The following is a 25474-nucleotide window of genomic DNA, read 5'->3' on the forward strand; positions in this document are numbered from 1 at the left end:
AGCTGTATCCACTATTTGTATGTATTTTTTGGGAAGTTCATCATGCCTATGCCGATATTTGACTTTACGGTGATAATCACTGCGGCTTACTACATTAAAAGGCTTGTGTGTGGTTGTAAATATTGCAAGCGTGTTTTTTTTTTTTTTTTAGTTTAAATTATAACGCTTTTTAATGAGTTCATAATTATTCTCTTTGACACAAGTATTTTCTTTCAAAATGTTTATTTAGCATCAACAAAGAGGAAAATATTAAAGGGCTTACATAAGCTTAAAATCAATATAGTGAACAAATCTCTAGATGGAAATGACTGCCAATTCACCAGCATGTGACCGAGCATCTTAAAACTCATTGTTATGCCTACACAGTCAGAGAAGTATATTGTTAAAAAGTCAAAAAAAAAAAAATGACACCAAAATGACTTACTTAGATTGTCTAAAAAAAAATTTAAAAAAATTCCACAAACATTAAAAAGCTCCTGGACTGTTTTGCAGCTCTGGTTGTGCAGTGTACATAGAGTATGCGCAGCTATTTATAGATGTACTTAAGTGGATGTTTGGGGGGCATAATCAATGAACACAACTACACAGGCTTTTCAGAATAAAACAGCTGACAATATCCACAGTTACACACCATGCTTTTATAAGCCCTTTAACACTAAATAACTATTATTTTACAAAAAAAAGAGGAGGAAACAGCAATACAATATGTATACAGGATGTTTTTTTGTCTTTTTTTCAGTTTGTAAATCATTTACAAGGGACACAATTTCACCGATTACCCCTCAGAGAAAATATCTACAGAACTGCACTTTCCTAGAACTAAGCTACTACATTTTTAAGAGATCAACCACGCAGTTGAAGGTCTAAAGAATAGAGGGTGATAAATTAAGTTGCACTGGCAGCTGTGTAGAAACATTGTATCGAACACCTTACAGTGGCTCGCTAATCATTACCAAGTTAAATAGCTTGATACAATGTCATTCTTCACAATCACATAGCTGAGAGAGAAACTTAATGTACTATGAAGCTTTTTTCTTAATCTTATTGTCCAGTCGATTTCTCCTAGGGGGAAAGGATAGATTACCTAAATTGCTTCACACTTTTTATCCAGTGGGAGTATCTTTTTAGAATCAGGGGGATTCCACATTTTTGTCTCATTCAGTGTCTCACTATGGTCACCGTTTGGTTTGGATTATTTTTTTGCGGTTTATGTTTTCAATTCTAAAAAGGTGGGAGCGTCCATAAAAAATCCATTACTTGGGGTTGTAACAGCCATGAGGACTCAGGTGCGGGTTGTATAAACAGTTCAATATCTTGAGTATGGCTGATCTCTGTACACTCCCTTGGTTGTTCGTGCTGACGGAGCCTTGCCGCGATTGTTTGCCCACTCTTCCTGACCTGATTAAGAAGAAAAGGAAAGAAACAGATGTGGAGTGATTACAGAGGCGTCGCACTTAAATCAATTTCAAGCTCTATGCAAATACTGTAAATATGCTCCCTTCCATGAAATTATTACAGCACAAAGTTAGCTGTGCTCTGGGTGTCTGGTATTGATGCTGCTGGTGAAAACAAAAAGCACTTTCATGCTGCGAGCACAAACAGCGACTCGCACCAAGAAGCTTGACTTTCACCTGGAAGTATTCATCACAGATAATTGAATGAGAGGATCAAATAGCTACTTGAAAAGAGCCCGTTTAGTGGCTCCTAGCAAAAAAGGTCACAATTACCATTAGCCCAAATCAGCCCAGTTCACCCGCTGGTACTGTCAATGTGAAAGTGCCAGTATCGATGGCACCCTTTGTCTGATCTTCAGCCAGCACTGAGACTTCCCTAGAGCTGAGGCTCACAAAGGGATTTTTTTCCTTCTGTGTAAAGGCTCACTGTTGGCAGCACATAGCCAATACCCCTTAATTAAACCTGTCACCTCTCCACTGACAGTCACTTTGAAGAAACACACCAAGGTAACCTTGTGTTTTGAGAACATGGATGCACATCAACTCTGTTTATCTGTTTCCTTTGAACTGTCGTCCTCTTTTCAGTGTGCAGCAGCACTCCCCCCCACCCGTTTTTCAGCTTCATACGATGCTAGCAAACACTCTAATGAGCAGGAGGTGCTTAGTTCTTCCACTTGTGTGGTCAGAAAAGTTGGGAAAGTTTTAAAAACTTTGACTTATTGCCAAAAACGAAAAGATATGAGTTTACGATGCATTTGCTTTGCCTAATTAAAAAGTCACAAACTCCCAGCAAAGTCTTATTCTGCTTTAAAACACAAAAATATGCAACATAAGGTGAATCTCTACAACACATATAAATTATACATTTCAGTAATTAAAAAGTTGATCATGTCTTTGCAGTCAGTCACTAAAAAAACTGTTTGACTGGCCTTGGTAAAGTCCACAGTGAATACTCTTTTAGAAGCTTTCAAGAGAAGCTAAATTAAAGCAGACACACCTTCGTATTAACACAGTGTTTTCATCTTTTCACCCAGACTGTGAGGAATGTACAGACTGACATTAAACCCAGGACAACCAGACTTGTGTATTTACAGGTACACACAAAGGCCGCACATACATAATCAAAGAAGGATGGACCTTCACAGTACAGTAGCATGTATTAGCCCTGCTATCACTGAAATGTACTTTGCAGGAGACGTGACCTTGGCCCATTTCTCACTATATCTTGTCAAAAGCTGACACAGGATTGCTGAACATTATCTGAGATTTGTCTGAACTTTGCTGTGGTCGGAGTTATTGGCGACTCTTTCCAGACGCGATAAACTGCCTGTAAAGCCGAGAGCAACATTTTCAAGTTGTGCTGAGGTGACTGCAGAGACAGATGTTACTGTGGCACAAACATCACACATGCTTAAGTTAATTAGAAATGTTGGTGAAACTTCAGTGACTGGGCAGATGGAAGTGCAGGGATCAAAGATAAATACTGTATGATCCCATCGAGGTCATGGAAGAATCTTTGTATAACGAATTTTAGCCTGCTAAGAAGCTGCTGGATCCACTCAAATCCCTTTTCCATAAGCCACATTTTTTTTTTATCCAGAATTTTTAAATGAATATATTTATTCCCCAATGCCTAAAGTATTGTGTTATTTTTGATTTTCTTGCATTTGTTTGCATCTCTACTTTATGCCAGCACACAACACAATCTAAACAAGCCATGTTGACTTTCTCAAAGACATTTCTTCCATGAAACACAATTTAATATGTAACAGGCTTTCATTTAATCTGCTTTCTTCATAATGCCAGCACAGTAGCAAGTAATCTGGCAGTGCAGCATCTGTCATTTCCCTCTTTTCAGAGCTGTAAAACATGTGTGTATAAACACAATCCGTTCCCAGGTCAGCTCCCTTCTTTGCACTGCAGTTAAAGTTACTGTTGTTGAACATTTAAGTACTCCAAATCCAGTGTTATCTCCTAAGCTAACAACTCGCCTGGCACTGTATGAAGTACAAACAGAAACCAAACACAGTTGCACAGTAACCCTGCTATCAGTAGCTGGTGTTTTATAGGTGTAGTTAAAGGTGGTGCGGACAGGTACAGTTTTTTTAGTTTTCTCATTAGTTTTGTTTGCCTCAGATTGGGAACCTCACCGAGGTGTGTCCCGCCTCTTGCCCTCTGGTAGATGACTCTGATAAGGACAAGCGGAAGAGGACGGCTGAATAGTTTTGCAAGTTCACAAAATCTTTTCCGTTTTCCACAATATTCTCTTTCTTGGCTGCAGTTAATGAAAAAATATTTTACCACCTAGTTTTAGCTTTAAGCAGTTTTAGGTAGCTATAATAACCTTGGTGACATATGATTCATATAGCCATATACGCTCAAATGTGTTTGAGTGAGAGTGATAGAAGATCCTGTTCACTGGAGCAGATTTGTAGAAAACAATGAATTTAGTAAAAAGTGAGTCTTTGTAATGCTTGTTGTTAAGGATCTCCCAATAACTAGGACTCTGTAATGCTATTATGAACTATTTTAACTGAAGACTTTCTGATTCTTATAGGTACAACATTTTTAAACTACAATCTAATGTTAAAAATGTATAATAATTGTATCAATACCTGGTTTGTCTTTGCTGTATTTTCTATTGTTACAAAGTCTTTTGTCCTCTTTTCTCAATCTAAAAAAAACCAAAACAGATTTTTGAACTCACTGATAATGTTACCTGCATAAATAATACTTTTTCCAGGTTTCAAAATGTTATGAATATTTATTAATGCACTGTTACATATTAATTGATGCTTCTTAACATATGGTGCTAGCTAGTGTTTTATTATGACTTTAATTTGCATATATGTGTGTGTGTGCAGAGCCGCATATGCTAAAGAGCATGCAGCTCTTTAGTCCTTATAGTGCGGCTCCGCGTGGTTTGGGAATTTTTTTTTTTTTTTAAGTAATTAGCTTAAGTGTATTTTATTTATGTTAGTTCTTTTTTAACTTGTAGTGCTAAATTGGAAAATTATTGTGATATTGAAATATAAAAATACAATTATATTCTATTATTTTTTCATCGCTCAAAATAAGCGCCACACTCGCAGAAGCCGGTGTACCCGCCGAAACTTTCAACCCCAGGTAGGCCAATTATGGACCTTCGGATCCACATTATGTCAGCAGCTATTGTCCTCCGTGAACTATGTTAAAAACAAACACCGCTCACGCCTCACAGATGACAGCTTACAGTCCTGCATAAAGATGAAAGTGACTTCGTACAGCCCCGATTTGCAGACGCTGTGCGCAGAGGTTCGGGACCATAAGTCTTATTGTAAACATATCACGGCAGACCCGACGCTGTTTCCATGAACCTGCTTTTCAGCATCTCTTTATTGACCACTTTTCACACACAGTTGCTGTACGCATACAGCCGGCTGTAGCTTTTCAGCTCACACCAACACAACAGCATAGAGAGCACAGACGTTAAGGCGGCGAGGCGTGATTGCGGGTGCTGCTCAGGTGAGTCCGCCTCCCCTGCAGACCATGCCCCGCCACACACATTAACCAGGTAAAATACATATTTAGGCAGAATTTTGCAAATATCTATTTTTCATCTTTTAGCAGCATAGTGCTTTTTTTCCAATTATTTTTTAAAAGTCAGGTCAAGGCTCCAAAAGCCCAAAGGCGATATAAGGGTGGCGGCTCACAAATGTTTTTGTTTGCTACGTGGATCATTTTAGTTCAGCTGGGTGTCTTTCCTTTTGTTATATTTCTTTATGAGTTCAAAATGTGTCAGTTACATAAATAAAATGTAATTTTCTCATTAGCACTTCAAGGATTTCATAAGCAACACACCTTAGTTGCATAAAGGTAAACACCACACAAAAGCATAAAGGTAAAAAACAATATATACAGTGTTATCTTCATTTTAGATGTCAAAAAGTATTTGCGGCTCCCAGTGTTTTTGTTTGCGTGGAAACCGGGTCCAAATGGCTCTTTGGGTTGAAAGGTTGCTGACCCCTGCACTAGGATGATGTTGGAGTAAATGTGCAGTCATATTCGTTGTGTTCCCACTAGTGCTGTCAGCGTTAACCTCGTTATAATGACACTAACGCCATAACGCGGCAAATCTCCGTTAATGAGTTACATCGCCTCGTGCGTGGAGCTGGACGGCGTTAACGAGCTAACTGTGCTAACGCACTAGTTCCCACCAATTGAGCATTGCGTGGCACATCTGACATACTGTTTAAACTTTTGACCCTGATGCTTAACACCAGGGTCATACTTCACATGAAAACCAAAATTGTTCCAATCGCCAGATCTGAATGAGGGTGGGGGAGGTTAAATTTGCCACGTTGCAACGAGCTTAGCTTCTGTCTGTATATATATATACACACACACACATTTTCTCTTCAGAAGTACAGGAATCACTCTTGGAGCATTTGTGGTTAGTTCTAGAGGCTAAAAATTTAAAATTTGTGTAATATTTCCTGTAAGACAAGAACATAAAATTAAAAATTACATTAGTGCTGTTTGGTCCTTTGTCATTGCCTAATTCTCTAAATGAAGTCTGGAAGGTCTGATTTATTAGAATTCAATACACTTTACAATTCAAACTTTTCTCATCTTTAGGGCACAGGATTTTCAGGGAGGTGTGGCAACTGAGCTGAAGCCAGCAGGACAGAGTCAGCTAAAGAAAATTGACATTGTTCTGACAAGTGAAACAAAAAATATTATGAAGAGAGTAAAAATACAAAAAAGAGGTCTGTAACTCACCGTATGAATCATATGATTCCCCACTGTGTCCGTATTCGTAGTAGTCATCTGAGCTGTAAAAACACAGAAAACAAAGGTGAACGTCAGTATGAGGAAAACAATACAATTATCAGCACAGAAAGAGAGAGCAGCTTATTTTTCCCGCAAGTGTAGGACATCAAAGTCACGTTCATCGGAGGGCAATCATGTCTAATTCAAGCAGCGAGAGTAAAGGTTTTTGTTTTCTTTACATACGTGTACTCGGTTGGAAATGAAAGTAAAAAACAAAAACAAAGAGCAAACAAGAGGCAGCTTTCAATCACTCAAAAGTTGGACCACATTTGCAGTTCTGCAAAGCAATTTTCTCCACAAGCTTCCAGTTTCATATCACTGCATATGGAGATCTATGAGAGGTGGCAACTTTAATGAAAAATAAAAAGATGGGGAGGCAAGTTGCATGGCGGTTTATTTCTTGTTTATTTATTTATTTATTTATTTATTTGCGGCTGCCAGTGAGATGCTGACAGAACAATCCTGCGTCAGTATCATTCAGTAACAGCGCTATCATTCAAGAGAGGCAATTCATCATAAGGCTGCCACTGAGCCGACACCAGCCATCACAGCTGGGTCCTCTCCGCCTGCCTGTCACTCCGTCTGTCAGCGACAGCAGCACCTCTCTGCTCTCCAGATTAGAGAGCTGAAAGCACCAGCCAAAGCACCAATACACCACATCAACACTGTCTGACTGGTGAGGGCAAAGAGGTGACAGTAATGACACACCAGAGTGGAAGTAACAAATTCTCATTTTACTCTTGTTACTGTACTGGGGAAGCTTTTTGTGGCATTAACTAAAAAAGCCACAGTCCAGGAGGTTGAATCAGTCCGATCCAATATCAAATTACACCAAAGTTGGCAGAATTTAAGAATGTCGGGTTCCTGAAATTTAGTCTACTATCACTGCGCTGTATCTACTTAACAAAAGCATAAAGTTAAATATTAACTCAATGAATCTTTGAATAAAAATGAAGACACAACCCTTTGTGTTGCTCTAATTAATAAGTTGTTCTTTCCTAAAATAACATAAAGCCATGTACGATAAATTCAAACTAAATGATTTTTGTGATTATATAAAGCATCTTTCATGGATTCCAGTTTGTAGAAAATGAAACTTTATCTCCATGCACTTTAGAGAGGGATTAAGTTAATGCGCTGCTGGATGCTAAATCTTTTCTAAATGTTGTCATTTTAATGATGCTAGCAAGTTATACAGTTAACATGAAACCGCACACTTGGACTGTATGCAAAAGCCACAGTGATGTCACCCAGGGTGACCAGGTCCTTAACAGACCACCTTCAGCACATCATTTAAGGGGTCATTTTAACACGTTTAGCATTTAAAAATTATAAAACTGTTCAAATTAACCCCACAGTCCCTTATTTCGCAACTTTTCCTACAATGGGTTTATACATGAGAGTGAACTTTTCAGTGTTTTGGATTTTAAAAAATAATAATATAAGCATTGACACTTAAAAGCAATCAAATCAAAGTAAAAAAAAAACAACTTTAGTCATTTTTTTTCACTGCAAAATGAGATTATCTGGTTTGGAAAATTAATCAATTCAATTCAATTTAATCCAACTTTATTTATATACTGTCAAATCACAACAACAGTCACCTCAAGGTACTTTAAGGTAACATTGATCTGAATAAGTGAAGGGTGAAATCTGGAGTAGGGCAGCAGAATCAGATGGGTTTCAACTGATGAGGTGAAGAGCTGCAGACTGGTCTATGTACGTAACTAATAACTGTGTGGCCTATCTAAAAATGTAGCCTATGACTGGTTATGAGTGATTTGTTTTTTATACTTTTTTATTTTAGTATAACGATGACACATTATCCAAAATTCATTTTTTACTTTTCCATTACATCCTAACATAAGATGACTACATTTTTTTATCCGTTGTTTAGTAGTGGATTCCTACATCTATACAATTTTCTGTCACAGAGGGAGATGAGGGCAGCCATGTGCTGGATTAGTTAACCAACTAGAATTTATAGTGCCTCCTAGCAAAGGAGTGTTGCAACAATGCCCAGTCAACTAGTAACAGTAGTAAAATATCCAATATGATTGGCCCTTTAAATGAAATCAGATCAACAAAATGACTGTCCTGCATGAGGATGCAGAAGCATCATTTTAAGAGCACTGAAGTGACTCAACGAGACATGAGACAGCTCCCTAAAGAGAGTTGTGCCTTAAGTAAGGCTTAGCATAAATTTTAAACACTTCATTATTCAGCAATAAACAATGCTAAGCCAGCAGAGGCAAACAAGGCAGTTCCCCAGCACCAATGTTGTCTTCCTCTGAGAAGCGAGGCCAGCCGCCAGGGTTTGCAGCTAGCCCTCGTGGCTGAGGCGCCACTGCACATCCGCCATGGATGTCAGGTCACGGGAATATCTACCAAGAGGGAGAAGATGTGGAGAATGCATTTTTTTTTTTTTTGGCTTGTCATGCTGTGTATCCTGAGACAAGACTTGACAGGCAACCCAGTAATTAGATTTTACTCTATGCTAAAATGTGTTCCAGAGAGGCTGCTATCAAAATATACATCATTTTATGACTTAGAGAAAATCAATTTGTCACAATTCCCTGGTGCTTGCAGACTTATTGTTTAGGATGTAAAATATTGAGTTATTTTGCGCCTTCATGTATAGCCAGGTCACATTAAGCAATAAATTTTTTTTTACAAAAACCAAGATGCCACATAACACAACTAAAACTAAACAAAATTATGTGACCTAAGATATATATATATATATATATATATATATATATATATATACACACATACACACACACACACACACACACCCTTTTCCATTTAACTCTTTAAGTCTCTTTGTAGCTAATAGTGGAAAGCACCTATAGAAGGACCTGCTTCGCTGGAAGCTGCCAGTGCAGAGCTGCTCTGTGCACAAAGGAGAGCAGTACAACAGGAGCTGTTAGGCGCCTCTAATTTCTGAGGTGACATTTTGTCGATATTGCTACACAACTTCTCTCCTTAGTTACTGTCTCTCCTCAGTTATATTGGCCAGAGTCCTAAAATGCATCGTGAAGGTCAAAGATAAAAAAATAAAAACAATTCTCCTTTATGAAGCCAAACACTCCTTTGATGCTCTGCAGTGCATAAAACATTTTTCATTAAACTGGACCGATTACACTCATTTCTAAGCCCATGTTTAAAAAATTGTGACTAAAAGCACACTGTTCCCTATTAACAGTCTGGCGAAGGAGGCTGACTACTCAGCCTTTCAGTTTAGACTGGAACACTCCTCATTCACCTATTTGGGTATTCAAATCACAGACGCTTATCAGTAAAACAAAATTTGAACCCTTTATTAGAGAAAACAAAATTGGATTTGGCACGCTGGTCAGTATTACCCATCTCTCTTGCTGGGCGGGTCAACACAATTAAAATGGTAGTCTTGCCTCGATTCATGTACCTCTTCCAGATGATACCCCTTTTTCTTCCTAAAACCTTTTTCAGGGAGGGCAGAGGGCCGCCTTGGTCCACTATGGAGCTAGACAGTAATCTCACCATATCCCCTGTTGCAATAATGTGTTCAGGTCTACCAGTCAGTCGCAATGTTAATTTTAAAAATCCTGTGGTTAAGAACTCTCCCAATGTCTGGTTTCAGTGTCGACGACATTTCGGGCTGAGGCGGTCACTTGTCTGCTCCCCTATTGCGTCAAATCATATTTTTTTACCAGCTCAGAGCAATGCAGGGTTCAAGGTTTGGTACAGCAGAGGAATTATCTGCTTCTCTGATCTGTTTGTTAAAGGGTCATTTTAATCCTTTGAAACATTATCTAAAGATTTTGGAATCCCGAAGAACCACTTCTTTAGATACTTACAAGCACGTAGCTTTGCAGTTAAACACTTCACTTCTTATCCAAGTCTACCTAATGACTGTCCACTTGAGGATTGTCTGCAATTTTGATCTATGGCTAGAGGCCACATCTCTCAAATATATAGCACATTGCAGCATATAAAGGCAGACTCTGTGTCCAAAGCCAGAAATGCCTGGGAGCTGGACTTAAACCTCCAGATCCCAGACGACCTATGGGATCTTAGTGTTAGCAAGATCCATGAATCCACAATCTGTATACGGCATTGTTTAATACAGTTTAAAATTCTTCACCGGGCGTACCTAACCAAAGCTAAACTAGCCAAAATATACAATACCTCTGATGATAGATGTCCAAGGTGCAAGCAATCACCCGCCAATATTAGCCATATGTTCTGGACCTGCTCTGATTTGAACCGGTTCTGGGAATTAGTTTTTAAAGCTCTTTCATATGTGTGTGGGAAAACAATTCTCGGATCCTAATCCGATGACAGCAGTCTTTGGTGTACTCCCAAACCAACACGGGATAACTTCTTATCAAATGAATGCAGTGGCTTTCTCATCTCTCCTGGCACGTAGGCTAATTCTTCTTAAATGGAAGGATTCAGGTCCGCCAGTGTTTGTTCAGTGGGTGAGAGAGGTGATGAGGTGCTTGCAGATAGAGCATTTGAGATACAATTTGAGAGGGTCTCAAAGTAAATACTACAAAACCTGGTCATCCTTTGTTGAATATGTGGAGAAGTTGTCATTTACTGAAGTATGATGTAATACTGCTTTTATCTGTGTTTGGGGTTTTTTTCTCTTTCTTTCTTTAAAGCCACCTACTATCTGTAGCAAGCAAAAAAGAACTGCGCACAATGCAGCCCCGCCTTTTATTTATGTATTTTATTCTATTTTTGTTTGTTGTTGTTTTTTTTGCCTTGTTCACGTGATAGTACTTTTTTTTTTTGTATGTGCCCATAGATTACACATTTTCCTGCATCCAACTGGTTTGCCACTGCGTGGCGTAACCAGTTTCACAATGGCAGTGTTTGTAAGATAAGATAACTCTTTATTGTCATTGTCATTGCACAGTCATACATAGTACAGTAGTACAATGAAATTGGATATTGTAAATTGTAATCGCAATTCGAATTATATTTTTCAGTACTTTTGTCATATTGGAAAATTATAAATAAAGTTGTCAAAAAAAAATTGTACTCTATCAGAGAATCTTGGTTTGAATCATTAAACTAAAAAGCCCTCATTGGGCCTTTTTGCCACTCAGTTCATCCACCTATCTAAAACAAGCAATTTAAGCACTCTATTCTTTAAGTCATCTTTGTTCTTACTGGCTGCCCTATGCAAAGAAAATATCTGGCATTAGTATTTAAAATTATGAGTGTTTTTAGTATTTTTTACAGATGATTTCGATGATTTCACTGCAAATTGTAAAACACATAACACAAAACCTAACATATCGAAATAATTTAATAATTATAGAGGAAGAAAATTATGGTTGAAAATAAATTTTGGATAACAGAATTGCTAGAATGAAAAATAAAAACAGAGCTCCCATATCTGAAACAGACTAAACTGCTTATTGTCAACATTTCAAAATTACAACAAACTGAGAACCACGTTTTAATAAATTAAATGTTGTAAAAATAGAGCAGTTAAAGTTCATCTCTTGTCCACCTCTGCCACCGGACCTGCAGCCTCACTCCATCCATCATCACCACTGCTCCGCCTCAGTATTCAGCCCTCCAGCTCTGCTCCTCAGGCCTGAAACCCATCTGATTTAGCTGCTCTTCTCCACATTTCTCTCTTTATTTGCTTAGATGAGTCCTCGACACTCTGGACTCTCTGCTGAGGTCAGCTATGGTTACCCCGCTGCTCTGCACAGCCAGTTCTCCACATGTCCAGTCACACGCTCTGGCCCACTCTTCTCTGCTTTGTCAATAAACATTTGTTTGCTTTATATGCTTTTGTCCTGTAACTAAGGTTTGGTGATATATCCTCAAAATTATATTGCAATATCTCATAAAAATGTGTGATAACAGAAAAGAAAATACTGAACATTTATTGATGTCTGGAATGTATAAGTGTAGGTAAATGAGTGGCGTTCTCTATCCCGTTTTTCTGCAGTCAGTAGTATTCAATAGAGTGTGACTCTATTCAAACAACTATAACAAACTTAAATTTAAAACTCATCAGGAGCATGCACAATGGTGTCACATGAAAAAAGTGAAAGATATTTTCTACCTAGGATGTTGTGTGTTAAGGTTTTTCACCAGCTGCTTTAAGCTCTTCTTTTCCACAATGTAACCGAATCAGAAATTATTATCCACCTTTGAATCCATCATATGGAGTACAGTTAGCGACTGGAGCTTATGATGCTCGTTTTTTTTTTTACCTATGTTTGCCTCAAGTGCTGAAACGGGCTTGTTGTTTCTACCTTTAGTTTTCTTGCACATTTTCTACTTTACTCTATTGGAGGCTGTTAAAGTTGCTCCTTTTTAGGTACATTTACATACTGCAAATTTAACAGCTATATGACATTTTTAATTGTTCCGTCACATAAAAATTTGTACTGGTATTACTGCAGATGATATGATATGGCAGAGCCCTAACTGCTATCGACTCCTTCACCACCTGTATGCACTTGCCTGTTAAATGCAGTTCACCCCAAAATGCAGCGAATACTAAACAAAGTTATAGATTATACAGACTCCTTTTTATTCTATTGTATTGATATATGTATCTTTCACATCTTTCACAGAATACGATTTAGTTCAATGTACTTTATACACTGATATATCTACACAGAATAAATTCACCATCGCTGACGCATCAGACGCACACAGCTGGAGGCATTAACACAAGCATGAGATGAAGTACCTGGGGTGGATCTCAGTCGAGATATCACCCTGTCGTAGGTGTAAAAGCGCTTTGACTTTCTTAATAGGACAGCTTTTGATTTGACATTCATTAGCAGAAGGCGTCTGCTGCTTTGTGTGTCCCCAAACTTCACTGCCCTGAAAAGCAGGAAAGAAAGAGCCCATCTGTCTGAAGCACAAGCACGAACCCTGAGAGGCAAAAACAACACCTATTAGATAAGTGTGTCTCTTTGTGTCTCATTGATCAGGCATCTGAATCTAGGCCTGCATTTCCACTGGTAAAGACCCTTCCTCTCCTCTTCACATCTGTCATCTCTGTAAATGCTTCATCTTAAGCACTGATGTTGCTGTTCCTGGGCACTACGAAACAGATGGCAGTGTTAAATCTGAATGATGTAGTACACGTCCCTTGTGGACTTTGTTTTCTTCCATCGCCATTAGTCTTCCAGTCCGCTGTGATAAATTTGAGGAAATCTAGTAGGACATTGCAAGGGGCTGTACAGATAATACGCAGCGGTCTGATGTGGAGAGAGGTTGCCTTTCTACCGTTAGCCTAGTTCCTGCATATTGCACACTTTAACTGATCATGACTGGGACTCCAAAAAGTGCTTCCTTGATGCTCCCCGTGTAATCATGTTTTTCATTCATTCTTGGCACAAGGCTGAAAAGTAAAATGCTGATGAAAAATGTCCCACGCTGAATGCGCTGATTATACCGGCTGAGTGATTTTCACAGACAGCACAACAATGAAAATAAGACGGGCAGAAAGAAAGTGGAACAACCTTTTTTCCCCCACCATTTTGTATGAAATGAGGCTCACATAATTTCAAATGAAAACCTTCGTTATGGATACACTGGTGATTGCTCAGCGTGCTGACTGATTGCAAAGCTATCTCCACTGCTGACCCCCTGCCGCAGAGTCACAAAGAGGGACAAAATGACCTACGGCAAAGATTTGACTTTCCAACTAAGTCTTCTTTCGAGCTTGCCTCTTTTTTGGAAACTACAAGAAATCCTCCTCCAAGGGAAACACTGCTCCAGTCAAGTCAGGCACTGTATTCTTTAAAATTCAACATGTTTTGAATGTTGCATTCTGAGCATCTGGACTCTGTGAAAGACTTTGTCTTATTTATGGAGCATTAAATTTACAACATGTGAGTTTTGGTCCTGAGACACAGAGTACTGTAAATCCCACCCTCCTTTCCCTCAGAAGGTGTAATTCCCACACCAGCACCTGTCACTTATCTTGACAAGCTGCCTACCTTGAAAAAAGCATTAGGTACCCAGCATCTGTGACGCCACCACAGGCGTTTCAGAAGCAGACAGCTAAGGCAGCCAATCTCTACTAAGAATAAAAAAAAAGAAAACACAAGTTTTCCTGTTTTACTAACTGTCTGCCTGAGGCCTCTGACACAACACGCAGACATCAAAGCGATAGCAATGACGAAGGCTGAATGATCAAACACATTGAGTCACTCCATGCAGTTAAAGACACTGTAAAGACTGTAGGCGAGACCAAGTGGCTGCTGACATGCATATCATTTGGGGCCTTTGCGAATGCATGAGTTGCTAAGCTTGAGTTGTCAGCTTGTGGTTCTCCCGTGTTACAGGAAAAGTACAGGAAAGAAATTCCACTAAAATGGTAAAACCACTGAATAATGAGGTTAAATAACGAGACACCTGCCAAATTCTCTCTCCGGTGGGGTGGGACTAATGCCTGATTCAAACACAGAACAGAAACTCTGGGCATCAGTTGCCATAGATGCTCAATTATGGCCCAGTGACAGCAGATGGTCCGGAGCTGTGTTAGCGCCCTTTAGCTGGAAATGTACGACCTTTAAAAATACTTTTCCTCCCAGCAGTTTTAGTTGTGCTATCAGCGCGGCTCTAGGAAAGGCAACAACGGTCTCTGCATTAGTCGATCAGACCACCTCTCTGTTCTAGGCTGAAGTAACTCAACAATAAACAGCAGATTACTCTTATTTTCTGTTGTCTGTGAAGGTTCTCAGTCTTCCAGGTCATCGTAGTCTATGGAGCTCAGAAAGAAAAGCGTCTGGACTTCTTTAAGTTTACCTGAAGACGTTTCACCTCTCAACCAAGAAGCTTCTTCAGTTCTAACAGCAATTGGTGGAGAGTCCCAGATTTTAAAGCCTATGGGAGAGTCCCCAAGAGGGTCATGGACGCCCTAATGATCCTCTATCATTAGGTGTGAAAAACGGGTGTGGGTCACAATCAGCCAAGGTTTCGGGTGAACTCACTGTGAAACCTAACCCCACCGTGTCATGCGATTTACTGAGGTCAAATATTTTCTGTTCAGGCATTCATGGTTCACAATAACTATGGAAGATTTGTGAAATTCTGGGTTGATAAAAATGCTAAAAACGTGGTCAGTACCAATATTTTTTGTTGTTCATTCGTTCTCACTTTTGCCAGGAAAAAAGAGAAATTCCCAATTTAATAAATACCTCATCTTTTTAAAAATCCTTTAGCTTCTTTAAACCATTTAAATGAGCACAAACTCACATTTCACATTTAGGAAACGTGATCCCAGACAAAAGGGCAACAAAACTGATGTTACACAACAGATAAACGAAATGCTGCTTTGTGCACCCCTGATATCTGTTTTTTTTTTTTTTTTTTGCCTGTCCCGTTTTGCTCTTTTGCCATCAGAATTATTGTCTAAAGGCAAAGAAAGATGCCCAACGGATTTACTTTACCAAATTGACCATCCCAGCCTTGCCATAATGGTCCATTTGATTCACCTTTTATTGTTTATTTTATTTTCACTTGCTGAATACGGGACAGACTTAACTTGAATACGGGACAGACTTTACTTTTTTTAGCCATTTTTGCCACTGGATTATATCCACAACAGAAAAAGAATAACAATAATTACAAAAGTATACTTTTGTTACCCACCCCAATCCCTTCCTGTGTTATATGCATTGTTAGTGGGATAAGACAGTTTATGGACTACGGATGGCTCTGAAAGTAATGCCCAATTCAACCTGCATTCCTTCTAAAAGCCAGAAAAAGATAAGCTGTATAAAAGTCTACAGAAAAAAAGGTTTTAGTTTGCTTAATCAATGCAGTCACTAAACACTTTTCTGATGAGTCCCAATTAGTATTATTGGAAGGGCGCTAAAGCAGGGTACACTTTAGTGCAGGTATATGAGGTAATTAACAAGTTGCTACCGTGCGACCACGCAGTCCCTTGTTGTTCACTTTCAAATTTGCACAGCACTGACGAGAAAATGCTCAGCTCAAGTCTTTAGTCAAATCTTGGACATTGTGGGGGGTTAGGGGAGGGTCGCCATCCACTGTGCGTGTTGGTGATGCAGATTGTTTTGGGTTTTTATTTTTTTAAGTAGTACTGTGAAACTTAGAAAAATGAGCCACTTTCCTGTGTTCCAGTTCTCGCCCGTCTCTTGTCTAAGGCTTGCTGTTGCTCCTCTGGGATGCGTCTGCCCTTTAAAGCATTGTCACAGATCTATCCTTGTGCCCACCGGCTTCCGGATCCATCCTACAATGTAGCATACTAAAGCAAGGTGCAAGGGAAGGTGCGAGGTGTCAGCAGGAGAAAGTCTCTGAGGTGCCGCATGTGAAATAATACTTTGATCACACCCGAGCTGCATGAAATCACCTCACCATGACCTCTCCAAGTGTCCAGCCAGCGCTGTGCCACAGCTGTCATCCTCCTCATTTCCCTACAGAGACGTGCCCTCCTCTCCACTAATAAAATTAAAGACCCTCTCCTCACAAGTACTCCCCCCCTTCAGCCTCCTTGACCGTACAGCTTGATTGGTAGCAGAGTGCTGCAGTTTTCAATGACTCTCCAGAGATAAAGCTGCCTCTCCAAAAAATGATGATAGCTCAGTGCTTTGTGTTGTATAAACACGGTAAGAGGAGGCTGTGATCTGGGAGCTTGCAGACCGACTGCCACGGCTGTCATGCTGAGGTAGCGTTTTGTGAGGTTCCCCCAGGCGTCAGCTCGTTTCTGAAAGATGTAAATGTCGTGAAATGTCTTCAGGGCATCTAAAAACAGCTTTTTAGCTCAAGTCTTATGTCTTAAGGTTGCGAGTGCCTTATTTGCCTTTCAAATTTAATTATGTCTAAATTACTCAGTTCTGGCTGTTCTGTATGACACAGAATGTACAGTACAGTTACACAGGTTGTCTTGTTTCATTTGTCAGTGGCTACATTTTTTTTCCTTTGTAGACAGTAATGTGTGGTAGAACACTTTTATGCAAGTTAAACACGGCACAGAATGTTAAGATCTCTATCACTGCGGGGCGATGTCACACAGAGATGTAAAACAAGTGTCAGCATTCTGCATTTAAGCATAATGTTAAAGCCACTGTGTGCAGATTTTTTTATTTAAACAATCGAAAGCAGAAACATATAGTTGATGAGCCCTGTAACAATAACCACAGCAAACTAAAAAATTAAACCCATTAAAAACGTTGTCGTTTTTCAAGTATTAATGCCAAAGATTTCACAGTTCCTCCCACTCTGTTAAGACCTGTAGCTGTTTTTCTTTGTTACTTTTAGAGGACATATAAAAATATTCCTGAATAAATATACATACCTGAATATTTTTAAGGAAATCCCTGTTATCATCTTGGATTCAGGTAAAGGGACAAAGTGTTTTTTTTTTTTTTTACCACTTTTGAGTTTTGTAACTTTAAAGCCTTTATAAAACACCACACTTTTATAAGAAGATATTATGAAACTCTATCTTAATTTACTAATCTGATAAAAACTTCTTAGTTACAGCTTTAACAAACTTTTTACCCTGGAAGCTAAACTTATACTACCATCTATGCTGTTGTGAAATTGAAATCTGGATTTTTTTAATGTAATTCCTCAAATATTAGCCAACCGTTTCCAGATCAAAACACTCCGAAATAAAGATTACACTCCACAAGACATTCCTGCCTTACTTTTTTCCACTTCAGTGGAACTTTAGACAAACTTGCAAATATAAATGCATGGTTTAATATCAGTTACAAATATATATATTAAAATAAAACACCTTTTAGCATCACTAAATCAACTAATTCTTCTTTTTGAAGTTCATTTTGATGATAATGTTCAAAAGTTTCCAGTTTGTGCATATCCGTGAAAAAGCATTAGCTAATCAAACATTGAACTGAGTGGTAGTTTGTGGTGGTAATGCACTGAGAAATGTGGCAATGGATCAGGCAAAGTAGAAAACTGCTAGCAAGAAAACAGGAATGTGAATGGATGGATGTATTAGAAGAGTCTGAAATTATATGGGGGGCGCCTATAGGGCACTTTGAAGAATGTGGATTATTACATAGCCGCAGGGTTCCAACTAGCAATTTTCAAGTAAACACTTAATCGTCACGCCGATCGTCACGAAATGCTTTGAGAGGCTGATTATGACCCACATCAAAGCCACCATCAGTGTCACAGAAGATGCCATCTCTTCTATGGTTCACACCACCCTCACCCACCTGGAGCAGAAGAATTCCTATGTCCGTTTGCTCTTCGTGGACTTCTCATCCGCTTTCAATACAATTATCCCGCAGACACTTGTTAACAAATGACTGACCCAGGGACTGAGCTCCTCTCTTTGTAACTGGGTCCTGGACTTCCTGACCAACAGACCGCAGTCTGTGAGGATCCACAACGTCTCCTCATCTTCCAGAGTCCTCAGCACTGGCTCCCCTCAGGGCTGTGTGCTAAGCAGAGATGGGCAGTAACGCGTTACTGTAATCTGATTACTTTTTTCAAGTAACGAGTAAAGTAAGGGATTACTATTGCAAAAACGGTAATTAGATTACCTAGAGCTGGGCGATAGAACGATAACGATATGTATCGCGATATAACTTTTACTCGATAGAGAAATTAAGCTATCGCGATAGACCTCGCCGCTCTTGTCCTCTTAAAAAAAAAAAAAAGGTCAGCCAATCCAAATTAAGTAGCGCAGAGCCGAACCAATCACAGCCGCAGCGTCACGTTGCGTGACTTGTTACGTACAGCACAAGTGCCAAGCCGCATGTGTGTTTGTTTGGGAAGCAGCCAGCGGGTAATGGAGGAAATGAGTGTGCCGACTAGAAAAATCAACCGAGCGTGACCGAAGAGAAAACAGATGATGGTTCCAATGTCGGAGAGATTGTCGAACGGAAGAGCCATAGAAGTTCCGTAGTGTGAAGGTATTTCGGCTATTTCAAGTCTGACAAAAAACAGAGTAGCGTTCACTGTAAATTGTGCCGAAAGCAAGTCTGGAAATACAATAAACTGGTGCATGCGTCACACTGTGCGCCACGTTATTGTTTCGGTGAAATGAATTTCTACAATACTGTTAATTCTACTCTCTGCAGTGTTTAAATGCTTACATATACACACAGTTACTGTCCGTCCACACATACGACTCTGTTCTGCTTCTATGCCCCAGCTTTGTTTACTTTTTCCCACCGAGGCTTCTAGACTTCTGATTGGCCAACATTTCTGCACGGTTAGGAATATATCGCCACCTGCTGCTTTGGCATGTTCATAGCAGCGTTTTCCTTCATTTCTGCCTTTATGTGTGGACGGGATTATTTTTTAAAACGAAAACGGAAAATCTCAGTTTTCAAAAATACCCGTGTACGTGTGGACGTAGCCTCAGCCTCTGACTGGAAGCGCTAATTCGTCATTTGGCTTTTGTCAGACTAAAGTAACTGTTAAAACTGTTTGAAAAGCTAAGCTATACAACAAGGACAGATTGAGAATTTCCTTTTAGTTCTCAGTTTATTTGATATTGACAAAAGTTAGTCAGTTTTGTCTGTTCTTCTGTAAAACAAACTAAGATTTATTTTTAGAATTAATATTTTGTTTCTAAGTGGAATTGACAATTTAGTAGTCCGTTTCGTTTGTTCTATTTTGAAACTTAAACGCTTTAGTGGCTGCCTTTTGTGTAGTTTGCAATATTTGCCTTTATTTTATCTGAAAAAGTCTCATGTTCCTTAAGTACATCTACCCTGTTGAACTTATTATGGGAAATAAATATTTAAATAAAAACAAGCTGCTGATTATTTCACATTTTACTTGTGAGCAACGGCACATTTAAATCTTACAAATATAGTTATTTGGCTTATATCGTGATATCGTTATCGCCTGAAATGAAAAAAACATATCGTGATATGAAAAAATCTCATATCGTCCAGCTATAAGATTACCGTTACTTTCCCGTAGGAACGCTGCGTTACTGCGTTACTAAAACCGTGATTTTTTGCGAGAATGTCTCACGACAGTGACGTAAGCGAGTGCGCCGTTAGTGACAACAGCTGTGTGCAGATCAACAATGGATCACATATCGAGTGCGGGAGAGAGTATGAGCGTGCAGCGTTTAAAGCGTGGAAGTACTGACCTTACTTTGAGTTGGATTCCATAAAAAGTGACAAAAACATTAGCGTCCGTTGTGCGTGGGAAGAAAACTTCTTTTTACAGCGAAAAAAACCCCCTAAACTTCCAAGCAAGCACCGAGTGCGCTACGACGTAATGGGAAACTCACAGAGAAACTCGCGGATTCTTCAACTGACCGCGGCACACCTGCACCAGGGTAAACCTCCGCCTACCGCAGTCCTGCTTTACAGGTGAAAATAGAGCAACAGGACCACTGAGTCTTTGACTTTATTTATTTTCTGCTGTGTTTTACTTGCATCTATTTGAAAGAGTGAGTGTAAACACAAAAAATATTTTATTTTATGTGCTGGAATGTGCAGAAAATAGGTTTAAATGTTAAACTAATTTATTCAAGTCAGAGAATGTTGCATATAATAAAATTTTTGCTTGATGCATAAAGTTAAAAGATTAAAACTGATAAAACAAGTTAAAAAAAAAGAGACTTTTCCATTTGATTACATTTTGTATGATGGATTATGCAGAAAAAGTAGAATTGGGCTGAAAGATCTATCACTTTATCACCTCTTCAGGTTGTAAATCGTGGTTTTAAAAAGTAACTAAGTAACTAAGTAACTATGTAATTAATTACTTTTGAAAATAAGTAATCACTAAAGTAATGGGATTACTTTTTTGGGGAAGTAATCAGTAATTAGTTACTGATTACTTTTTTCAAGTAACTTGACCAACACTGGTGCTAAGTCCCCTCCTGTTCACGCTGCTTACATATGACTGCTCACCCAACCATCCAGGCTGTCATATTGTAAAGTTTGCGGACGACACAGCTATGGTTGGTTGCATCACAAACAATGATGAGACCGGCTACAGGAAGGAGGTGGAACACTTGGAGGACTGGTGCAGGCAAAACAATCTCTGCTTAATTGAGAAGAAGACTAAGGAGATGATTGTGGACTTCAGGAGGGGAAGACACACACATACACACACACATACACACACACACACCCCTGCATGTTGGAGGATCTGCAGTCAAAGTAGTACCCAGCTACAAGTACCTGGGTATGTACCTGGATAGCAACCTCACCTGGAAAAAAACACTTCCAGCCTGATCAGGAAGGCTCACCAGAGGCTCTACTTCCTGAGGAGGTTGAAGCGTGCGGGGATGGAGAGCTCAATCCCCATCTCATTCTACAGATGTGCGGTGGAGAGTGTTCTGTGCTCTGGCATATACAGACATATACACCTCCAGATGCAGGAAGAGGGCCACCTGTATCATGAAGGACCCCCCTCACCCAGCACACACACTCTTTGTCCCGCTCTCCTCAGGCAGGATGCTGAGGAGCATTAAATGCAAAACCACCAGACTGAGAAACAGCTTCATTCCAGAAGCTGTGAGACTTCTCAGTGCATAAATGGACAAGAACTGTTATTGTAGCACCTTAACCACCACTTGACACTTACTGACACTGTCACTTTATCAATGCTGGTCATTATGCCCTTTGCTGCTAAAGTATTTATTTACAGCTATATTTATACCCACACTCCATACTGGTACTCAGGTTGTTACACTCTAGTTATAGTATTATTTATTGCATTGTCTTATTACTTGTCATTTCTGTTTGTTAAAAAAAACAAAAAACAAAACAAAACCAAAAAAACAACTATTTATTTATAACTTTAAGAAAAAAAATTCTGTTTCTTCATTATTTTTGTTTCTTTTCACTCCGAACCATGTGTACATAATTTCGTTCCACCTCATGTTAACATGTGATGCGAATGACGAATAAAGCTCCTTGAATCCTTAATCTACATAATTTTAGAAAGCAGGGAAACATGCCCAAATGCAAATTATTTCTTATTCTGTTGAAATTTAAGACCCAAAAAATATTTAAACAACTTATAATTTAGTAGGAAAAATGGTTTAATCAGTGAGTGTTTGACAGGAGAGGAAGCTGTTTCAGAATCTAAAAGAAGAAAGACGAATGAATTCTTTGGTTTGTGTGTATAATAGTGGTATAAATCAATGTAATGCGTTTCGACTCGGCCGAATCAATAGGTGTAAGTAAGATGAAGTCTTATAGGATAAGATATTATAAGAACAAAACTGATCAGCAACATTTATTGCATTCACTGCACAAAACAGTTCAAGTTAATAAAGGTATCTGACGCTGCATCGCAATCAGTTTAAAATCAGCAGCCTCCTCTTTCTTTCCTTATGTGTTCACAAATGGCAGCCCTGTTTCTAGCATAAGGCCATCGGGTAATACCATGACAGAGAGACTGTAAATTGTTCTGCTTGTTATCCTCCGGCAGCTGAAATCCTGCCATGCAATCGGGGCTCAGATTGGTGACTGGGAGCTCCTTAGGCTGTGAGAAACATTGTTAGGAGACTTCTTGTCCACACACACACACACACACACACACACACACACACACACACACACACACACACACACACACACACACTCTCTCCACAAAGCCCTGCTGCAGCTGGAACCAGCTATGACTTTCCTCAAGGTGAAAATAATGCACCTTTGTCTATCACAAAGCTAAACAGGATTGTAACTGTGACGACGGAGTTATGGGACAGCGTTCTGTTGCAGTTTTAATTGCGGAAGCGGCAATTAAAGGTAACAAACAGATTACTGGTTTTTTTTTAAAGGTATGAACATAGTTCTAAATATACTTCCTGTCAGAGTAAACAAAGGACAAACAAAGAGGGCATGCTACGAATTATATCCTGTGTTTATGGACAAACAATGAAAATTTGATCTGCCCAAGACCACTTATCCCAGGCCCTGCATGAGGCTTCTGTTTCATACACGCACAATGTCAGCCTGCAGTAACTTGTGATCCACATCCAGGGCACAGGACAAACAAATAAGAGAGGAAGTAAGTGCATCAGCTGTCTCTGGAGGCAAAGGCTTCTGTGTCTGGGCCCTATTAGCTGCTTCGTCTCCCTCCAGATAACAGACATGAAAATCTCAGAGTCCGCCCAGCCTCCAGCCTCTACTTGATGGACTCCATTCTTTTCCTCCCTGTGCTGCCACCAAAACACCCCCACTATTATTCACGCGGCTGCTTTTAAAACAAATAGCCTCAGACTCCTGAGGCGGACCGGCGCTTCCCCCGGCAAGCATGTGTACACCCAACCGCCAACATTTCAAGCTCCGAACGGCAGTCGGTGTGAGCCGGAGACAGAGCGTGTGTGAGAACAAAAAAAAAAAAAAAGACGAAGGAAAAAAGAGAGAAAAAAAAGAGCGATGGCACAAAAGATGGATGAAGCCGAGGTGACATACATCCTGACACCTCTACAAAAGAAAACATCGACCACCCTACTCACAAAAGCCAGGAGACAGAATAATGCTGTTTTTGTTCTCTCTGACTGATTTCCTTTTTTGCCCCAGCTGCCGCCAATTCAATCCAATTTTTGACACCCTAAATGTGGCAACAATCATTCTTTCTTTGAAGTGGCACAGGCAGGCCTACATAAATGTAGTGCATTGTGCGCTGATAAAATACAGTGGAAGACCAAAGTGAAAGCCTTTGACCTTGTGTGGCTTGGAGAGTGTGATAGCTGCCTGGATGTAAGAAAATCAATATTCTACATTTAGCTGTTCAGGACCCTATGTTAAATGGAGCAGCATGCCACAAAGACTGTTTATTCCGCAGTGACACATTGAGGGAAATGCACCTTTCGCCTGATATTTTTAAAGGATGATTAAAGCATAGATAATATGTTTATCACAATGAGCCGGAATGAATTCCTCGGAGCAAACTGTGATTACGTCACTGAGGCTATGGAGAGAGGTTTATTTTAAGCTCTTAGATTCAAAGATTAGTTTCTCACTAACAACCAGGCCCAGACATATTAAATCTTCAACACCTACCTAATTGTATTTTTTAAGTTGAAGCGGGTGTTTTCTGAGAATATCGCAAAGGACGACTCAAAGGTCAGTGAAAACATTTCACACTTCACATAAGGCTTCATTAGCAGCAAGCATTCTTCTGAGTTTCAAACAGGGCAGAACAGCATAAACGACTCCTAACAATATGCACACCATAATCCAGCTGCTCTCAACCCACAAGACTTCAAAATCTCATTGTTAGCTCATATCCTCGTTCCATACTTAAGGCCAAATGCCCAGAAAGTAGTGAACTCGCTGCCCTTGTGTAACGCAATCAAAACTTCCATTTAATCCTTCAAGAGATGTAAATACAACTCGTTGCATATTAACTGCTTTTTAATTCAGTGCACTCACTCAGGCTGTTAAGATAAATGTCATTTTCAAGTTTCTGCCCTGGCACGAACTCAAGCTGCATAAAAGACATGGTGTAGCATTCAGTTTGTTCGTGCAGCCATTTAAAAGGGGTGTTTGAGCTTTATGGTCATTTTGAAAAATGCTGTTGCATTGTGCTGTGTTAATGTTTCACCCTATTGCCAAATGCAGTTTTGTTCCTATTACTCACCCTGGATGGGTCACATTAGTTATGAATTGGATTTTTGGCACACTTTGTTGAGTGGTGGGGAATGTTTCGTTTAGATTTTAGGGTTTTTTTGGCAAAAAAGTTTTGCAACTGTTTTGCTTAAATATACAGGGTGGGCCATTTATATGGATACACCGTAATAAAATGGGAATGGTTGGTGATATTAAAGTCCTGTTTGTGGCACATTAGTATATGTGAGGGGGCAAACTCCTCAAGATGGGTGGTGACCATGGTGGCCATTTAGAAGTCGGCCATCTTGGATACAACTTTTGTTTTTTCAATAGGAAGAGGGCCATGAGATACATCAAACTTATTGGTAATGTCACAAGAAAAACAATGGTGTGCTTGGTTTCAACGTAACTTTATTCTTTCATGAGTTATTTACAAGTTTCTGACCACTTATAAAATGTGTTCAATGTGCTGCCCATTGTGTTGGATTGTCAATGCAACCCTCTTCTCCCATTCTTCACACACTGATAGCAACACCGCAGTAGAAATGCCAGCACAGGCATCCAGTATCCGTAGTTTCAGGTGCTGCACATCTCGTATCTTCACACCATAGAAAATTGCCTTCAGATGACCCCAAAGATAAAAGTCTAAGGGGGTCAGATCGGGAGACCTTGGTGGCCATTCAACTG

The 25474-nt window shown here is 39.5% G+C and overlaps 1 protein-coding gene across 4 annotated transcripts in view; it reads right to left on the reverse strand.

Moving 5' to 3' along the window:
* Positions 1–489: 489 nt before the first annotated feature.
* khdrbs3 (KH domain containing, RNA binding, signal transduction associated 3) overlaps positions 490–25474 on the reverse strand; it is a 191241-nt gene continuing 166256 nt past the window's right edge. For all 4 annotated transcript variants that reach the window (XM_040021132.1, XM_040021131.1, XM_040021130.1 and 1 more), the window contains 2 exons: positions 6216–6268; positions 490–1398 (listed from right to left, as the gene is read on the reverse strand). In XM_040021132.1, the coding sequence (XP_039877066.1) occupies positions 1307–1398; positions 6216–6268 (145 nt within the window). In that variant the 3' untranslated portion in view covers positions 490–1306. The remainder of the gene's footprint in view (positions 1399–6215; positions 6269–25474) is intronic.

This window comes from Simochromis diagramma, unplaced genomic scaffold (genome assembly GCF_900408965.1).
Source record: "Simochromis diagramma unplaced genomic scaffold, fSimDia1.1 OVJJ01000753.1, whole genome shotgun sequence".
Taxonomy (NCBI): Eukaryota; Metazoa; Chordata; class Actinopteri; order Cichliformes; family Cichlidae; genus Simochromis; species Simochromis diagramma.